At 41.2% G+C, this 17,668-nt stretch overlaps 1 protein-coding gene across 13 annotated transcripts in view; it reads right to left on the reverse strand.

Moving 5' to 3' along the window:
• The window catches only part of RAPGEF2 (Rap guanine nucleotide exchange factor 2), a 238,563-nt gene that overhangs the window by 138,703 nt on the left and 82,192 nt on the right, over positions 1-17,668 (reverse strand). For all 13 annotated transcript variants that reach the window (XM_075198125.1, XM_075198102.1, XM_075198094.1 and 10 more), the window contains exon 2: positions 4,418-4,488. In XM_075198125.1, the coding sequence (XP_075054226.1) occupies positions 4,418-4,488 (71 nt within the window). The remainder of the gene's footprint in view (positions 1-4,417; positions 4,489-17,668) is intronic.

The raw sequence follows: 17,668 nt of genomic DNA on the forward strand, positions 1-17,668 counted from the left end.
TTATATATAAATCATTGATTTGATTATATTTACAAAAAGAGAAACATCTCATTTTGTGGCTAACAGACCATTTCCCCTTTTTGAACAGAAAAAGAAGAAGATCAGCAATTGTAGAGCTGGAGAAAGCATTTTTAACATCTAGCTGATACATACTGTAAATATATTACAAAGGCAAGGATCCTCTCCACAGAGCTAGTGATGCAGGCTGTCAGCTGACGATGTGATGAGTAATAAGAAGTATTCTGTTTATACGCGGTTACGACCTCTGTTCAAACATAAGTTGTCTTTTGATGGAAGAGTCTCAAAATTATTTTCAAATGTAAAAACTTGAGACAAAAAAAAATGAAAAAATAGCCTTCTGTTTATTTGTAAGGTTGGTAATAATATTGAAACAAAAGTCATAATTTCCCCTTGGCGATCTCTAGCCCTAATCTACCATAGTTCAACTCTATTAGATTGGCCATCTTGTCCAGCCACGACTGCCCCACACGCAGGAAGCACATGACTTCTGAACTCTTCAGCTCCAACCTAGCTGTAGCCTGATGGACAGATGTCAGAGCCATGTCATACACCCCCTCCCACCTTCCCTAGATAAAGGTATTCTGTTTTGCCTGTCTGCCTCACAGAGCCACACCCTGTACCGCACATGGTAAATTATTCACTTAACCACACACAAAACAGAAAATTAAAAGCATAATGTACAATATTATGCAAAGACCTCTACAAATTAGTTTATGTTAAAATGATTCCAGCATACTGATTAGATAAAGAAAAAAAATTACCAGACAGTTTAAGAAATGAAGACTATACCAGGTAACAAAACCTGCCAAATCAGTCATGCAACCCACACAATGCCTTTAATTACTGTCACTGATTATATATAATTTTGTGTCCCAGCAAACCCAAATCTGTTCTTGGTCTTTTCAGCTTAATTGCAGGGAAAAAGAAATCAACACAAAAGTAATGTTAAATCTAAACATCAAAATCTAAAAACATGTAGGCCACACATTATATTTTCCTTTTTAATACAGGCCATTGTTTCCCCCTTTATCTTATCTTAGTGGATGTGTTACAAAAAGCACCAGAATAAAAAACAATTGTAATTTTAGTTCGATTGATAAATAATTTGACATAATACAGTTTGGTCACATTATTTACATATTATTTGCATACATTTACTGCACTTGTCCATCTCGGACCTACTTCTGCAGCCGTCTCCACCACATGACAAAGGGATCATGTGACCTAAAGGGATCAGACACATGAAGAAGTGGAAGGCACCTTCTGGTACTGCATCCAGTATCATATGAGACTCACTATACGTTCCTAGGCACTACTGGTGAGAGAAGCCTAACTTGGTAACTGGCTAAAGTCTTAAAGTACCATGTCACGCCTTCTCCATTCTTTATGTATATATTACAAGCTGGCTGGCCTTCGCTGAAGGGCCAGTTGTCTGGTGTCTATCATGAGGATATTCTGGACTATCATATTATATTAATCTTTGCTTTATTAGAAGTGTTGATATGGAAATTAGAAGTCAGTGGCCTCTGGGCCCCCTACATCTTTAGGGATTTTGATATGTGTAAAATAAATTTTAGATGCTGTTTAACCCTATATGCTAAAAAAGGTATTAAACAGTGCAAGGCTATCCACCCTGTGCCCCACCCCTCCCCTCTGTATCCATCCACCTCTCCCTCATTTCCCCAATGTCTCCTGTGTTCCCACATCTCTCTCCTTTGTGCATTTATAATTTCTCTCATATGTCTTGGATACAATGTCTCTCCTGTGTTCCTTCACTTGTCTTGTCTTCTCCTTTCCCTTATCGGTTTCCTTTACCTTTCCACTCTCCCCATGTGCCCCTATTTGCAATGCAGGTAACCTCCTCTCTCCACCAGCTCTCCCCTGTGCCTCACCACCTGCTTCTCCGTCTCCTCCCATACCCCCTGGACCTCTCTCTCTGTCCCTGACCCTGCTCCTATTTACCCTTTTATCCCCAACAGACAAGATGGAGATAGTCACTGTTTTACTGAACATTTGTAAAAGCCCTGGTTATCTACCCTCCTTTGACTACATATATTGTGCTGATGTACAAATAGTGATCTCAACAGAAAAATGAAACCTTACGGCACTATTGATTGAAAATTAGCCAAAGCTAGAATTACTAAACAACCACATTGTTATCGCCAAGGGTATAATAAGAAAATGTCAGATACACTTTTATCATGTATAAATATATACTGCATATCTAGTATCTCCACATATGAATGAATAGTTTAATTAATGAACGGTGTGAATGAATACTCTATAAAGATAATATTTATTCTAGGCAAGGCACCTCAGACTCTACATTAAATTATGTGCACTGAATCAGACAGGATAGTTATCACTAGGACAGTCATCTGACATAATATTGGTAAGAATTACAAATTATTGGAACAATTTATGTAATGTTTTGAGGGGTCATGTAGTCCTATCTTAAAACCACTTTGAGAGAAGATATAAGAGATACATATAGTATATGTCTGTTCTATTGAGATTACATAAAGCAACAAGGAAAGAAAAAAAGCATTCAGTTTTGTGGCACTTGTAAGTCCAATATACCAATGTATTAAAATGTACATTTTATTAATTCATTTGGTACAAATATTGTACCACCTAGGACCACATGATTATATCCAAATATTTAAAAACAGTGAACATATGGTATTTGTAATTATGTGACCATGCATAATGCAAAAACACGAACCATTTAGTGCTTAGTGCAGTGGTGGGGAACAGAGGCCGCTTGCTGCCCCAAGCCAAACAGAGTATTCAAGTGAACGGGAGCTACTGGCTTCCTCATCATGTGAGCTCCTGTGCCCACTGCAGGGCGGTCACACAAAACGGCCAATGAGAGAAGGGGGAGGAGTTAGTGCAGTGCATTCTGGACTACATCCTCATTCCTCTGCAGGCTCAGTTGTGCAGGTAGGTGGACATAGAAGGGAGAAGTGATGTGGTGTGAGACCATGTTATGTTATGTTGAAGGAGGAGTCTCTGAACGGAAATTATTGTCCTCCCACTTTTATAGTGTGTTGGGTAGTAATCCTTTTGCTGCCAATGGAGTCCCACAATGCATTACGTTCAGCCTTCTGGGGGGGAGCCGCGCAGAGGCCCCGCGAGAGGGGGGGGAGCCGAGCAGAGGCCCCGCATGGGGGGGGGGGGCGCAGAGACCCCGCGAGAAGGGGGAACTGTGCAGAGGCCCCACGAGAGGGGGGGAGCCGCGCAGATACCCCACGTGAGGGGGGAGCCGCGCAGAGGCCCCGCGAGGGGGGGGGGGCGCGCAGAGACCCCGCGTGAGGGGGGAGCCGCGCAGAGACCCCGCAAAGGGGGGGGGAGCCGCGCAGAGACCCCGCAAAGGGGGGGGGGGGGAGCCGCGCAGAGACCCCGCAAAGGGGGGGGGGGGAGCCGCGCAGAGACCCCGCAAAGGGGGGGGGAGCCGCGCAGAGACCCCGCAAAGGGGGGGGGAGCCGCGCAGAGACCCCGCAAAGGGGGGGGGAGCCGCGCAGAGACCCCGCAAAGGGGGGGGGAGCCGCGCAGAGACCCCGCAAAGGGGGGGGAGCCGCGCAGAGACCCCGCAAAGGGGGGGGGAGCCGCGCAGAGACCCCGCAAAGGGGGGGAGCCGCGCAGAGACCCCGCAAGGGGGGGGGAGCCGCGCAGAGGCACCGCGAGGGGGGGGAGCCGCGCAGAGGCACCGCGAGGGGGGGGGGAGCCGCGCAGAGGCACCGCGAGGGGGGGAGCCGCACAGAGGCACCGCGAGGGGGGGAGCCGCACAGAGGCACCGCGAGGGGGGGGAGCCGCGCAGAGGCACCGCGAGGGGGGGGGAGCTGCGCAGAGGCACCGCGAGGGGGGGGAGCTGCGCAGAGGCACCGCGAGGGGATCTGAAGCATTACAATAAAAACAGTTTTTCCATTGTTAAATACAGAGTGCCTGACACTGTTACCTTGTCTTCAATACTTGACCCACTAGGAATTACAGTATCTCACTTGACAGTAACACATGGAGACAAACTACTTTTGTTAGCCAACATCATCTGGTTGACTTTCCAGCCATATCCAATCAAAACCTAAACTACCTACAAGATTTTGACCATAAAGGACTTCGGTCCACATGCAGGGCAATGTCTGTGCAATTTGGTCATAAATGGGCAAACATTTATTACCCTGTGTCTAGCAATTTAAATTAATTTTTAAAGAAGAGGATGTCCAGTTGCCGTGAGAACTGTAGACATGGTTACTGCTTTACTTTTCTCCAGGAATTAACCTTTAACCACCTATGCTGCCAAGACCCAAGATGACCCAGCTCACATTAGGTGACCAGTACTAACATCACTGGCTAGCACTGCACTTTCCCATCACCTGGCGTTGTCACAGGGCCTTACCTAAGCTGATGCTCCCGAAGGTTGGAGAGTGCTTCCATCCCATGGAGGTACGAATAAACTATCTCCAGGTCCTAGAAAACATGAAAAATTATATATTTAAAATAGAGGTACAACAAAAAGTCCCAAGTTAATGAAGAGAGTCACTGTTAAATTATGCAGAGTAATACTTAGGCTATATAGGAACATGTGAAAATTAAGACAGGAAAAGTAGTAAATAATTACTGCTGTGTGATAATAACGTCACACACACACACAGATTATATTCATACAGTCGCTGTGAAGGTGAAATGTTTGTTGTATATGGCACATAATGTCAGGGCAAGTATGGAAAACATGTACATTACATGTAATTTAAATTTAGTACATTTTACACAAATTATTCCAAATGTCAGAAGAAAAAATAACTTTTATAGCAAACCCTACAGTAATAGATCCCATACCTCTATTTGAGGGACAGTGTTTACAACAACAAGAAGTGGTGAAGAAGTTAATAGTTTTAATATGTGGTATAAATTCACTGTATTTGAAAATATTGTGAAAATCAGCACTTTAACCTCACTAAATATGTAAACGTTTCTTCCTTGTTAGATGTAAATGATGTTCTCTACACCGATTCTGCAGTAGCAGCCTATATTCACAACAATTAATTTCATGTCAGTATTTGCATTCCCTGCCTGTTTCATTTGATGATAACCAGCCCACACTTGACAGGTCATGACTGAGGCAGAGAATAAGGGTACTGCCAACACATTTATATTTGAGTAATTGACAAGCGTATGCAGCAGTCATCGATGGGGGTTTAATGCAGCATTTAATGCCTTGATGAAATACCCTGCAGAATAAATATCAAGCTAGATTGTATGCAGACTGGCATTCTAGATGGATAGGACTATTGTTAGCCACTAATCATTAGGCATTCAGCACACAGGAAGAGGAGCTTATACCTGAAACAAAACACTACTCCACACACATAGCTGTATTACTAGTCTGTTTGATAGATTTCAGCGGAAGTAAGAAAGCACCTTCCTCTAGGGGACTAGACAGATGGAAAAATGATCCTTACACTCCAGCAAGGCTTCTGAGTCCTGTACAACACAGAGTGACTGATCAAGGTCTGAGTCATTACTAAACTGTGGGTTACAAGGGCAACAATTCCTCTGTGACAGGTGATAGTAATAGTGGAGAATTGTTGCTTTGGAATCAGGATTACATGCCAATGTGACAACCGAATCCATTAGCTCTGAACTTACTAGTGGATTAGTGCAGCAGCTTTGGAGGTGATACTAAAATAAAAGGATTGTCCTTCCATACATGTTCCAGGAAGCACATGAATATGTATAGCTGCTAGCCTAGAAAACAACCACTAGCATGTGATGTCCAGCAAAACCCTGCTCTCTCTCTCTTCCACAATCTGATAAAGGAACATTATTCAGAACACTGGCCTATTTTAAAAGCAATATAGGGTATATGAAGGTCATCATTTTAAAATAACTCCAAGAAACATTGTTCAAAAGTGATTGCAGAATAAATCTAAGAAAAAGTAAATATATGCTACTTGCATGATAATTTCACCTTTATGGGAGCTGATCCTACAGCTCCATCCTAGGCAGAAAAAGGTGTTCTCTGCTGGACATTTAAAGAAGAATATAGTATAAATGAACGGTGGTTAGAAGTAGGGTATATTTCACCCTTAAAACCCCAGCAGGCCCATTTTAGTACACATGCTGGGATTTTCCGAGCCTTGCTTACAACATGCGAGAAGCTGCAATAGAAAAGATTGCTTATCTGACCATAAATCAGCAAGAGACCAACACCTTATGAAGGAAGGAATTCTGCCTCTAAGAAATGCAGAGCATTGTAACATCTGTCTAACAAACTGAGCAATCCCCACCCTCCCTGACAACTCAGACAATCACCTGCATACCAAACCTTCCAACATCCCTTGTCCTCATTTACCCTGAGAAAGCAACCACAGCCAAAAGTCAAAATGAAGGGCTGATGGAAAACATACAAAGTATAACAGATCAAGCACGCCTTCTTTTATTGCAATAAAATCGAGCAACAGTTGCCAGTGTTCTCCCTCTTCTATGAATTCAAAATTTATCTTCAAACCCCTCACAGGCAACACAAAATTTAATACGCAGACAGGACTCACTGCCACAAAGCAAAGTCAAGCAGGTATGGAGATGTCTTATTTAGCCCTTATTAGTGGTATCCTTGTACAGAGAGGGAGAGGGAGAGCTAGATCACAGGCTCGCTGGAGTAGCACATCCTTTCTAGGTTGCTAGGGGCAACCCTGGCAGAATGATGCAGTCTGGGATCCTGCAGTGAGCTCTATGTCTGCTCTAGTCACTGAGCCATGCAGCCAGCACAACCTTACAATCTAAACGTCTGTCTTCTGACCTTGTAATCCTGTGCATCCTTCAGAAAGATAAACATATCTATACCTGTGGGAAAACAGTCTGTGCTGCTTGTCAGCTGAGGCAGAGAGCAAATATATTTACAGGATTATATAGATGGTACAATGTATATTGACGACTGTATACTGTTGTCAAAACTCACCAATGTGCTTTTTTCTCTATACTGTAAAAAACAAAGACGTATCACTTGAATAGGCGATTATTAATCAGCATAATGTATAAATACTTTTGATATTTAAATCAAGGTTTCCAAAATATACGAGTTAAAGGCACTGAAAAAAGCTATATATTGTTTCCATGCAGAAGTATTTATATTGTAATTCATTCGAACTCTGTGAAAAGCTGTAAGATATAAGTCACAGCTGTAACAATATGACCTCTTTAAATTCTACTTTACTTTCATGATAACTACGAGGGGTTCCATGCATTACTTGAAGGCACCGTGGGTTCCATTTAAAGGTCAGAGTTGTCTCCCACAATGATTTGCAGTGAGCATTGGTCTTCATTGCCTGATAAGTCGCACCAGTGACAGACACAAAGTAATGAACAGAGTTTAGTGCATTTTTATTTCTTATTTTTTTAAAAAAAACGACCCATGCAGTTTGCATCGTGTCAAACATTTTTCAAGGAGCGACCTCCCCTGTATCACAACCATCTATAGTCTTTCTGGTCCTCTCCTGAAGAGCGCAGTACTGTACTGTTATACAACCGATATTAATGGTCTTATGCTATAATTGTTTAGAATATAAACAATAAAACCATTTGATTTCAATGTAATGCTATTTAGATCCTTCAACAAAATTGTTAATGAAAATCAGAGGTATTTTAAAAGGTTAAATACACCCATTCCTTCAAACAGCTTAAAAAATAACATGGTTTTCTATGTAGAAACACATTCTCCCTTTCATACTAGTGATTCTACAGTGGACACTACTGGGTAAATCGCTTCATTAAAAGAACAGAAACACGAGTGTGACAATACCCTTTGGACAGATGCGCAATTAAATCACACAAGAACTGAAAAAAGAAGTTTAAATAAGTATATTTTCCAACATGGTAGTGTTTAGCACATGTATTGTGGTACACAGAGCACAATGTACCTTATCTGGCACCATATGCCATCTCTCCTTAGCTGACTGATAAAATGTGACATTAATCCCAACAAATATCTCCAGAGACCAGCTGATGTGATTAGCTGGCAATAGATAACTGATAAAGTAGTGATATGCTTCAAATCCTGTTAAATTAGGAACACAGTTTCCAAATGTACGATGCAAAGATGCTTAATCACACACTAATGTACATAATAACATAATAAACAATAGACCCTTCAGGAGTTAAGTAACAGTGTGGAAGCTTGTACCCTCCAATATGATGGTAGCGGAGAGGTATCGATGATGACCTGCCATCTCTGGTTCCTAATGGTAAAAAGACCTGACTTCACATCTGGAAGGGTCGCAGGCAGAGAGATACTGATATAGATTGACCGTCATAAGAAAGACAAAAAATTAAAATGTCATAATTCAAAAAGCTCATCTATTACATAATGTGCCAGCCATGACTGTAGAAGTATGGCAATTGCCGTAAATGCATATTTGGACAGTATGGGATCTGTGCAAACTATACAAGTACCTTTACAAATGAATATGAGTGAAATTTAGTAGACCTAAGCTGGGTACACACTACAGAAAACGACTGCAGATGCGACTTCTGTAACGATAAAGTCCGGATGAGCATGTGGATTCATGTGTACACACCTACACGATTTACCTTCAGATCATCTCTCATAACCATCTGCTGAAAAGATTGCGACTCTTCACACTCTAGTGCATACACACTTCCCCAACATTGTACCATCGTTGATTTATAGGAAGTATATAAAATCAAATGATACAGTGTGTGGTACGATAAAACCTGATCATGGGAGTTCAATTCCCGACCATGGCCTTATCTGTGTGGAGTTTGTATGTTCTCCCCGTGTTTGCGTGGGTTTCCTCCGGGTGCTCCGGTTTCCTCCAACACTCTAAAAACATACTAGTAGGTTAATTGGCTGCTATCAAAATTGACCCTAGTCTCTCTGTCTGTATGTGTGTGTTAGGGAACTCAGACTGTAAGCTCCAATGGGGCAGGGACTGATGTTAATGAGTTCTCTGTACAGTGCTGCAGAATCTGTGGCGCTATATAAATAAATGGTGAGGATGATAATATACACTAATGTGATATCTTACCAAACGGTCGTTTATTGTGTGATCGGCACAATAACTGTAGTGTGTACCGAGCTTAAGCAGTGACTGCCCCCACTATTATGAGCCAAAAATAATATTTCGGCTCTAAATCTGTGTTTTTCTCTTAACCCTGCAGAGGGGATTCTCCAATCAGCAAAAAGGAGGATTTTTACTTCACTCTAAGAAAAATGGAATACATCTGAAAAGAAAGATCAAGGGTGGACAAAATTATGTTGGGGACCAATTAGAAGAATGAAGGAGCCAATATGTTATTTTAAGCAATCAGGAGTCAACATTGAGAACACAAATAGTTGTAAATCATTGTTATTCATTTTATTTTGTTTATAATTTTCTCCTGGTAAAAATAACAGGCCTACTAAAGTGGTTTTAACACATTTGCAGGAGAATCTAGCCTACACTCAAACCTACCTCATTCACAACAAAAGTCATTGGCTTTATAACGCAGTGTTTTCAAACTAATGTTATCGCTAACCTGGCAGCAAGCGACTTAAGCTGGGTACACACTACACGGTTTTCGTCCAATAATCGGCTCAATCAGCCGACATACGACCGCTCGTTCAAAAGTCTGGTCAGTGTGTGTAGTGACACGATGGTCGAAAGTCTGCCCAAATGGACGATTGTCGCCTCATTTGGTTGGTCGTACCGTTTAATATTTTCGGTACAATCTCGTTTCCGTTGTGTAGTGTGTATAAACTTCAGACCGATCCACAACAGGGAGTACGAAATTACAGTCATTGCTCACGACAACATGGCTGTAAAAAGTCGCTAAAGGTGACGTCCGCTCTTCCCTTTATCGTCCTAAACAAGGCTAATGTGTATGCAGTCCGTGGACCGAGCGACCGGAACATCGAACGCATGTAAAATCGATCGGCATAAAAAGTTGGTGGAAAATTCTGTAGTGTGTACCCAGCTTTAGTAACAGTGCTCTGCAATAAAATATACAATTGGATTATATGCACTTAAAAAGGGAAGTTTGGATACACACAAAGCATAATCGCTAAACAAGGACAAGGCAAAATAAGTTAAACCTAATTCAATTAATAGTTTTGGAGGATGTAATTGGCTGTTACAAAATGCATGCATTTATTTGTCAAAGAACATTCTGATACTTTTTTCATTAGACCAAGTGATTCTCATCTTATGTAGTGAGATGTCTATGGCACAATACTAAACAATATGTATGGCTGAAGATAGGCGACATTAAGGCTACAGAGTGTTAGCACCTTGTAAAGCAACTCACTCATATAGGATGGAGTTCAGTAAGAATTTATAGAAATCACAAAATTGAGTTTCACATAGATCAATCCTATGGATAGCTTCTTGACTGCTACTTCAACATTTCCAATTAAGGTAAAGTAACAATACTAGACTTGCATATGACCATAGTATAAAAGGATTTCTACATATATCAGATCTAGCTGCCTGCATGAAGAGCATACAAGTAACATACACTATGTCTAATGACAGCCAGCAGCACTATAAAGGCAGGATATAGGGCATACACACTAATGTGAGGGGATGAGGACCAGAAGGTTTTTAGAAGATGAAAGAAAGAGGCAATATAATATAGTGGAAAATGAAGAATGAATTGCATGTGTGGGGATTACAAAGAAGAAATGTATTCCCACAACTACAATTGATCAAAGTAGTCCAAAGTACATAATAATGTTCCAGTAAGTCAAAGATATTGGACTTCACTTCTGATGAAATGTGATGGAGACTGAATGCTTGATACATAAGTCGCTCAGAGTTGTTTACAGTTCCTGAATCAAGATGTACAACCCGAGGGTTTGCAGGTAGAATACTGCATTTTAAAGCAATTTACAATTCATTTGCATCTGTATCACATCAAATGTGCTGGGGGACTGTGAAAAATATCATTCCTCAGACCTTATATAACATATAATATGCAGAAAGAGAAACTACTTAATTCAGTGCTTCCTTGTTCAATGGTACATTTAAAAAAAAAAAGGCAAAAAAAAAAAAAGTGTTTTTAAAGATCATTGTAACAAATGATTTAATAGTCCAGAGTTGTGTTAAACGCCTTTGACCTTGTATTTTTGTAAAGCTTTTCCCTCATTGGTTTCAGATCCTGAGATAAATAGCAGTGCAATACTGTATGGCCACAAGATGGCAGACTGTGCCTTTTTAAAGAAAACATTTGAACTTCTACTTAACAATTAGATGATGTTCTTGGTTTTCAGAATGAAATCAGTTTAATAAGGTTAATCATCAGATTTAAAACAAATGGTTTCTTTTAAATATAGTTAGTTCATGCAAGTCATGTCATTATGTATTCTAATTCCAAATGTGCATCCCCCGTACATTCATTGTACATACACCAACCAATGATCTCACAAAAATTCAACAGAAATTAGTTCTCATTTATGGGAATTCTGTGACTTTACCTATGCAAATAACCTCTGATTCAGCAGCCAGAGATTCTATTAATATATACATTAAACATTGAAAATTAGTATAAAAAAAAAAGTCCTGGAAGACGTCGTTTTGATGATCATATTCTTGTAGAGGGCTTATATATTTTGCAATTTAGATCAAATTTGAATATTTAAATATATTTAAAAAAACTTTCAAATGATATATGCAGCAAAATACTTTACATCATCCCACCACATTTTCACCTGAATGTGACCATGTATGAATGTAATACATAGGTGATTTGAAAATATTGTTATTCAATTTTCTAAAAAGCATATGGTCAGCTTCTTTACAGGAGGATAAACTGTTGAGTGTAAGAACATGATTATAACAGTATAAAACACAATAATAGACCTGGTTGTCCGCCTACTAAGATCTAGTGTTGTGAAGAGGGGAAATGTGCTCTATATCTTATTATCAATTGGAGAATGTGAACAAGATAGAGAGGATTTGTTTTTAACCAGTGACATCCTTGCTCTTATGTCCTTGTAGGTTTTTCTTGCAACACTGATCCACCAACACCATCACTGCCAGTATAACAAGTACACAAAATGAAGGATACTTCCCGTCACTAACCGGTACCTTTGCTCATACTGTCAGTCACTGTGCTCCTCGTACAGCGATTACAGAAGTAAGCGCAGGAGACTGGATTATGTGGAACCCTGAGCTTCCTCCTGCACTCACTGATTGAGAAGTATGGCAACAGGCTCCTGGTACAGAGGAAGGGACTGTTGTTACTGGCAACTGAAAGGCAATGTGAGGACCTCGCTACAATCACCCCTAGAAGTCATCTGAGATGAGGTTCTCAAGTCACCTCATGGTAAAACCGCTCTGCTTTTAATGCTTGCAGGTAGGGAACTGAATATATACAGTGACGTCCCCCTTACTCAACACCATAACTTCCAAATAACACTGACCAACCCAATGCAGTTTACTTGCATACCTTTAAAGGAATGTCCTTCCGAGATTGGACCTCGTATTGCTCCTTGTGAACATTGTAAACACATTACTGTCATGCAGCAATATACAGACCATCATCATCAACAATTATTTATATAGCGCCAGCAAATGCCGTAGCAGCAACTTAATTGTTAGTAAAAGTAAAAAAAGTGTACATGGACTGGTCACGTTACACTAAAGCACCTTGTGACCTGGTATATTTAGCAGTGTTTTCATATCACAGGAAGGCTGGAGTGTTGTCTGACCGGCAAAACATATTTTAGAGGAGTGTAAGCAAATATGTGGTATTTATGGTAATCAAATACATTAGCTTTATCACAAGTATATATTACAGCTGTAGTAAGCCATTCTGGTAATGTGACCGCTCTATGGTAAGGCATTAAGCTCATACAAAACTGGTTTCACATTGGAATCTAATACCACAGCTTCTGCAGTAAGTTTCAGCATGAAACTTACTACTTTGTGACATGTCTGAAATAATGTGTTAACTATCGGTGGGTGACCTGTCTACTATCTTGTAGGCCGTTACTGATCAACAGTAGTGACTTGTATTGAATTTCAAATAAGGAGGAAGTTTCCTATTTATATTTAGTGTAACTCCTCCAAAACTATGTCTAAGAAATGAAAGACAACAAACTCAATCACCCAGCTTCCTCGATTCTCTGACTGGCAAGTTCCCAGACACCTGTAATGGCTCCACCTTGAGACGCTCATGTTATATACTGTATTATTATCTATTTTATAGTGTTGTTAGGCCCGGTGCCGTCAAGGACAAGAGCCTTGACCATGTCGCAAAGATGATCAGCGGCTCGGAGCAGGCAGATCACATGGAAAGGTGGGAGGATCGTAGGGAAAGCACAAGTAAGCGAGACATCTTTTATTAAATCGCACATAAATCCACACAAACCTAAATTTTTATTTGGGATGGAGTTATCCTGTAATAACTCATTTTAAAAGTACAACATACCAGTTGTGAATGCACTTTTGGTCACAATAACCATTTATCTCCTGTGATCTGTCCAGTCTGCACACGTGTGTCAGGGATCATACATACGGGCATTATACAAAGCCAGTAGTAAAGTGGAGAAAACTGTACTGGTGTTCTTGACATTTAGCATTGAAATGTCATCTCAAAGCCTCCCTGTGGCATAGTCCACTATGTGCATAATGAGTTCTCCTATAAACCCCACTTTATTTAACCCACATTTGCTCTTATAAATGCTGCAGGCAACGTAATATGACACAAAAGCTAAGCAAATGCTTGTCAGAAGTGTGCGAGTACAGGTTACACTATTCGTTTACTAACGGCTTTTAACACGTAAAATTGACGCCTGTGTAGATTTTTCATACAATGTAAATGTACCCTATATTTGTTCAAATCAGTGACAAAACCATTCCTTAGAGTTGTACAATTATTTTGCTTGTGTGCTTTTTAAAGACCAAATCACTGAGACACATGGTCATTATTTACTGAGCACAGATAACCCGGCTCTAAGACCAGTATGAAAAGCTTAACCAACACCACCCCTTATAGAAGTCATACCTGGATAAGGTATCTGTCAAGGTTACTAGCCAGTTACATGAATTATACCCATGATCATAGCATTTTCCACCTACTCTATCATGAGACCCCAACCCAGAGACAAACATGTCCATGGGAAAGGTAGCATTTATTTCACCCACTATGCTTCCTTCAAAGAAAAAAGCCGATGTCCTCATATCACCACATCAATGGTGAATTAAAGCAAGATTAGATCGCCTAATTATTATTAACTCTCCCATAGACAGAGCAGCGGTTTGTGACTTCTCAGAGAATAATGTGAAGTGCAGCATTTTCCAATCTATTCTCAATCATGTGCCACAAATGGGACAGAAACAGACTATGGCAAATCAGTTTGCTGTGATCTCATTAGTGGTAGTAATACTTTAAACATATGCAGACACATGGTAAAGAGCACCTAATGATTACACTCCCTGTTCTCTCTATATTCATCAAACCTCTCCACTAAAATAAGATGGCAACTTGCCAGCAGACTCACAAATTACCCATTCAGAGCAGTCTCTCAACAGAGAAACAAAAGGACAATGTCTCAGGAACAAGGGCACAGATTGTGCATATCCTATCTATCTGTATACACCCATGTATTTACAAGGCAACTTTATAAAAACATCATGGAAGAGCCACACACTGTATTGCCAGAAATGTCAGCAAGAGGAATGGTCAGGAGACAGCAAGTAGGTGTATAGGACGTATCTTATGTAGTGTCATAACAATGATTTTCACCCCAAACAGTAAACATTTTCAAGACAACAAAATGTATACATTGAACAATCAGAAGTTAGTCTGTAAGAATAACTCCACCACTGACTGACCTGGATTTGTGTCACCACTTTTGTAAATCACAGATATGTCATCATCATCATTTATTTATATAGCGCCACTAATTCCGCAGCGCTGTACAGAGAACTCACTCACATCAGTCCCTGCCCCATTGGGGCTTACAATCTAAATTCCTTAACACACAGACAGACACACAGATTAGGGTCAATTTGTTAGCAGCCAATTAACCTACCAGTATGGTTTTTGGAGTGTGGGAGGGAACCAGAGAACCTGGAGGAAACCCACGCAAGCACAGGCAGAACATACAGACTCCACACAGATAAGGCCATGGTCGGGAATCGAACTCATGACCCCAGTGCTTTAAGGCAGAAGTGCTAACCATTAAGCCACCGTGCTGCCATACAGAACTACCCATTAAGGCAAGGTATACAATGGCATTTGCAATGACTTTTTTGCCGCATGCTAAGACGCAAGTATATATGTATACTGGCCGCATTATACTTTTTGTATGCGTTTGTTATGTGTCCAATCTGCATTTCTTAAAAATGCGCCTCTGACAAAACAAGTTATCATCTTGCTCAAGTCAAACATGTGGTAACGCATGTATACACACTTGTGTTTTACAATGCGTTGCCATTGTCCTGGATGTAAGTGTTCAATTATGTTGACCTGCGTCAGACATGTTGAAATGGAACAAGAACCATTGGAAAAAAAAACACAAGATAAACTAATGTAAAAAGACAATTATGTATGGATTTAGTAATACGAAACAGGATGCTGCAGCACACAGCAAGATGGCGATGTCCTAAAGCATATTCACATTTATTCTATACTTGCAAAGAGAATAGAACTGAAACCCGAGGTATGTATCTCTTCAACAGACAAGAATCTGCCTCTTGGAATTGGTCATATTCAGCCTCGGACTGGCCTGCCGGCCAGCCGGGCTGTAGACCGGTAGGCCCGGGTGCGATTAAGCCCCGCCCCCTCCGACATTGGGGCGGAGCTTGCAGGGAGCACCTCGTAGACGTTCGTCTGCGGCGGCAGTGTAAGAAACACACTACCGCGCAGGCGCAGAGAGCTGTGTCTGGGATCTCTGCCCAGACACGGCTCTCTGCGCCTGCGCGGTATTGTGTTGTGAACTTCAGCAGGGGAGAAGGAACTGTCAGTACCCGCGGCCGCACAGAGGAGCATCGCCGTTATGTAAGTTTTATGTTGCCAGCCCATGATTGTTTGCTATCCTTACTGGGGTTTTCTTTTTAAAAAAAAACAAAAAAAAACTTTAAGTCCTGTCTGTGTTATTTGTGTGTTTTATGTGACTGGTGTTATAGTTAGTTTTATCTTTTTTTTTGTGTTGGAATGAGGCTATAGAGAGAGGAAGGAGTGTGGGGGCTAGGACAAGTTGGGGGAGTCAGAGTGCTCCTGGTGAGAGTATGGAGAACCAAAGAAAGGAAAGTAGAAGAGGATGTCGTAGAGAAGGTGCTGGAGGAAGCAGGGTGATAACAATGGCCAGGTTATAATAAAGTCTGGCTGCGATATTCATTTCTCCCATGATGAGACTTGTGCTCTCATAAATAGTATAGTAGCCTGTTATACACAGATTTTTGGTAGTGACGCAGCAGACACCACTGAGTCACAAACACCAGTAGTGGAATGGTGTCCGCAATGCTGTAATGCAGTAGGCCCATTATATCAGAATAATGTTTATTGCACTGTGCTTTAAACAGGTGACTGAAAGGAAAATATCTTATGGAAAAAAAGGTTTGCTGCAGCAACAGAAGGGGGCCCTTCCCTGATTTTGGAACTGTTATTGTTTCCATGCATCCTTATTAGCAGTGTCGGACTGGCCCAGCGGACTACCGGTTAAACCTCCAAATACCGTACGGCCACACCCCCTTTTACCAGTGGATGGACCCGGCGTCCTCGCTGCTCAATTGCGATCTCAGCTGTGATCATGTGACCCGCCCCCTCCCCCTCCCCCTGTCAGCTGATCTTCCCGTTTTATGAAGAAGGGAGAAGGATCAGAGGCTGCCCTGCAGCAATATCAACATATAGGAAAGTTCAGTATATTTTTTAACCATTTATTCATACTAGTGTGTGTGTGTGTGTGTGTGTGTGTGTGTATGTGTGTATTGTGGTCACTTGCGTGGCATAACATTTGGGGCACTACTGGGTGGCATAACTTTGGGGCATTACTGTGTGGCATAACATTGTTTTGGGGGCACTACTATGTGGTATAGGGGGCTGCCTATCTATAATAAACTATAGGGGGGCTGACTATACTAAACTATAATGAGGGGGGGGCTGCACAGAGAACACTATAGGGAGGGGGTGATGGGACCTTTAATGCTGAGGTGGTTTGGGTCTATAATTGAATGTGGTTGCTGTTGATTTATTGGCAGGGTTGGTTGGCGTTTCTAAATGTACCCATTATTTTTTCTAAACAGGGCCCTCAACATTCCTGGATCCAGACAAGCCGTAACTAAAGAAACCAGCAGCCACAGGTGGTAAAAGTGACAACAACAGGTAGGACAGTCAAATGTTCTGAGTCTAGTGCAGGCTTGGCTAACTTGTGGTACTCCAGGTGTTGTGAAACTACAAGTCCCAGCATACCCTTACAGCAATAAGCTGCTATATATTGGCAAAGCATGCTGGGGCTTGTAGTTTCACAACACCTGCAGTACCACAGGTTAGCCAAGTATGGTCTAGTGGGACAATCCTGCTTTTTGGTGACTGATCTGCCCAATCTAAGGGGCAGGTCAAGACTATATTCTTTATACACACACTGTATGCTTTATATACTACACTAAGGTGCTAGCTGTCCTTTGTGGACTGACCATTCCCCCTC

This window comes from Mixophyes fleayi, chromosome 1 (genome assembly GCF_038048845.1).
Source record: "Mixophyes fleayi isolate aMixFle1 chromosome 1, aMixFle1.hap1, whole genome shotgun sequence".
In the NCBI taxonomy this organism is placed as follows: Eukaryota; Metazoa; Chordata; class Amphibia; order Anura; family Limnodynastidae; genus Mixophyes; species Mixophyes fleayi.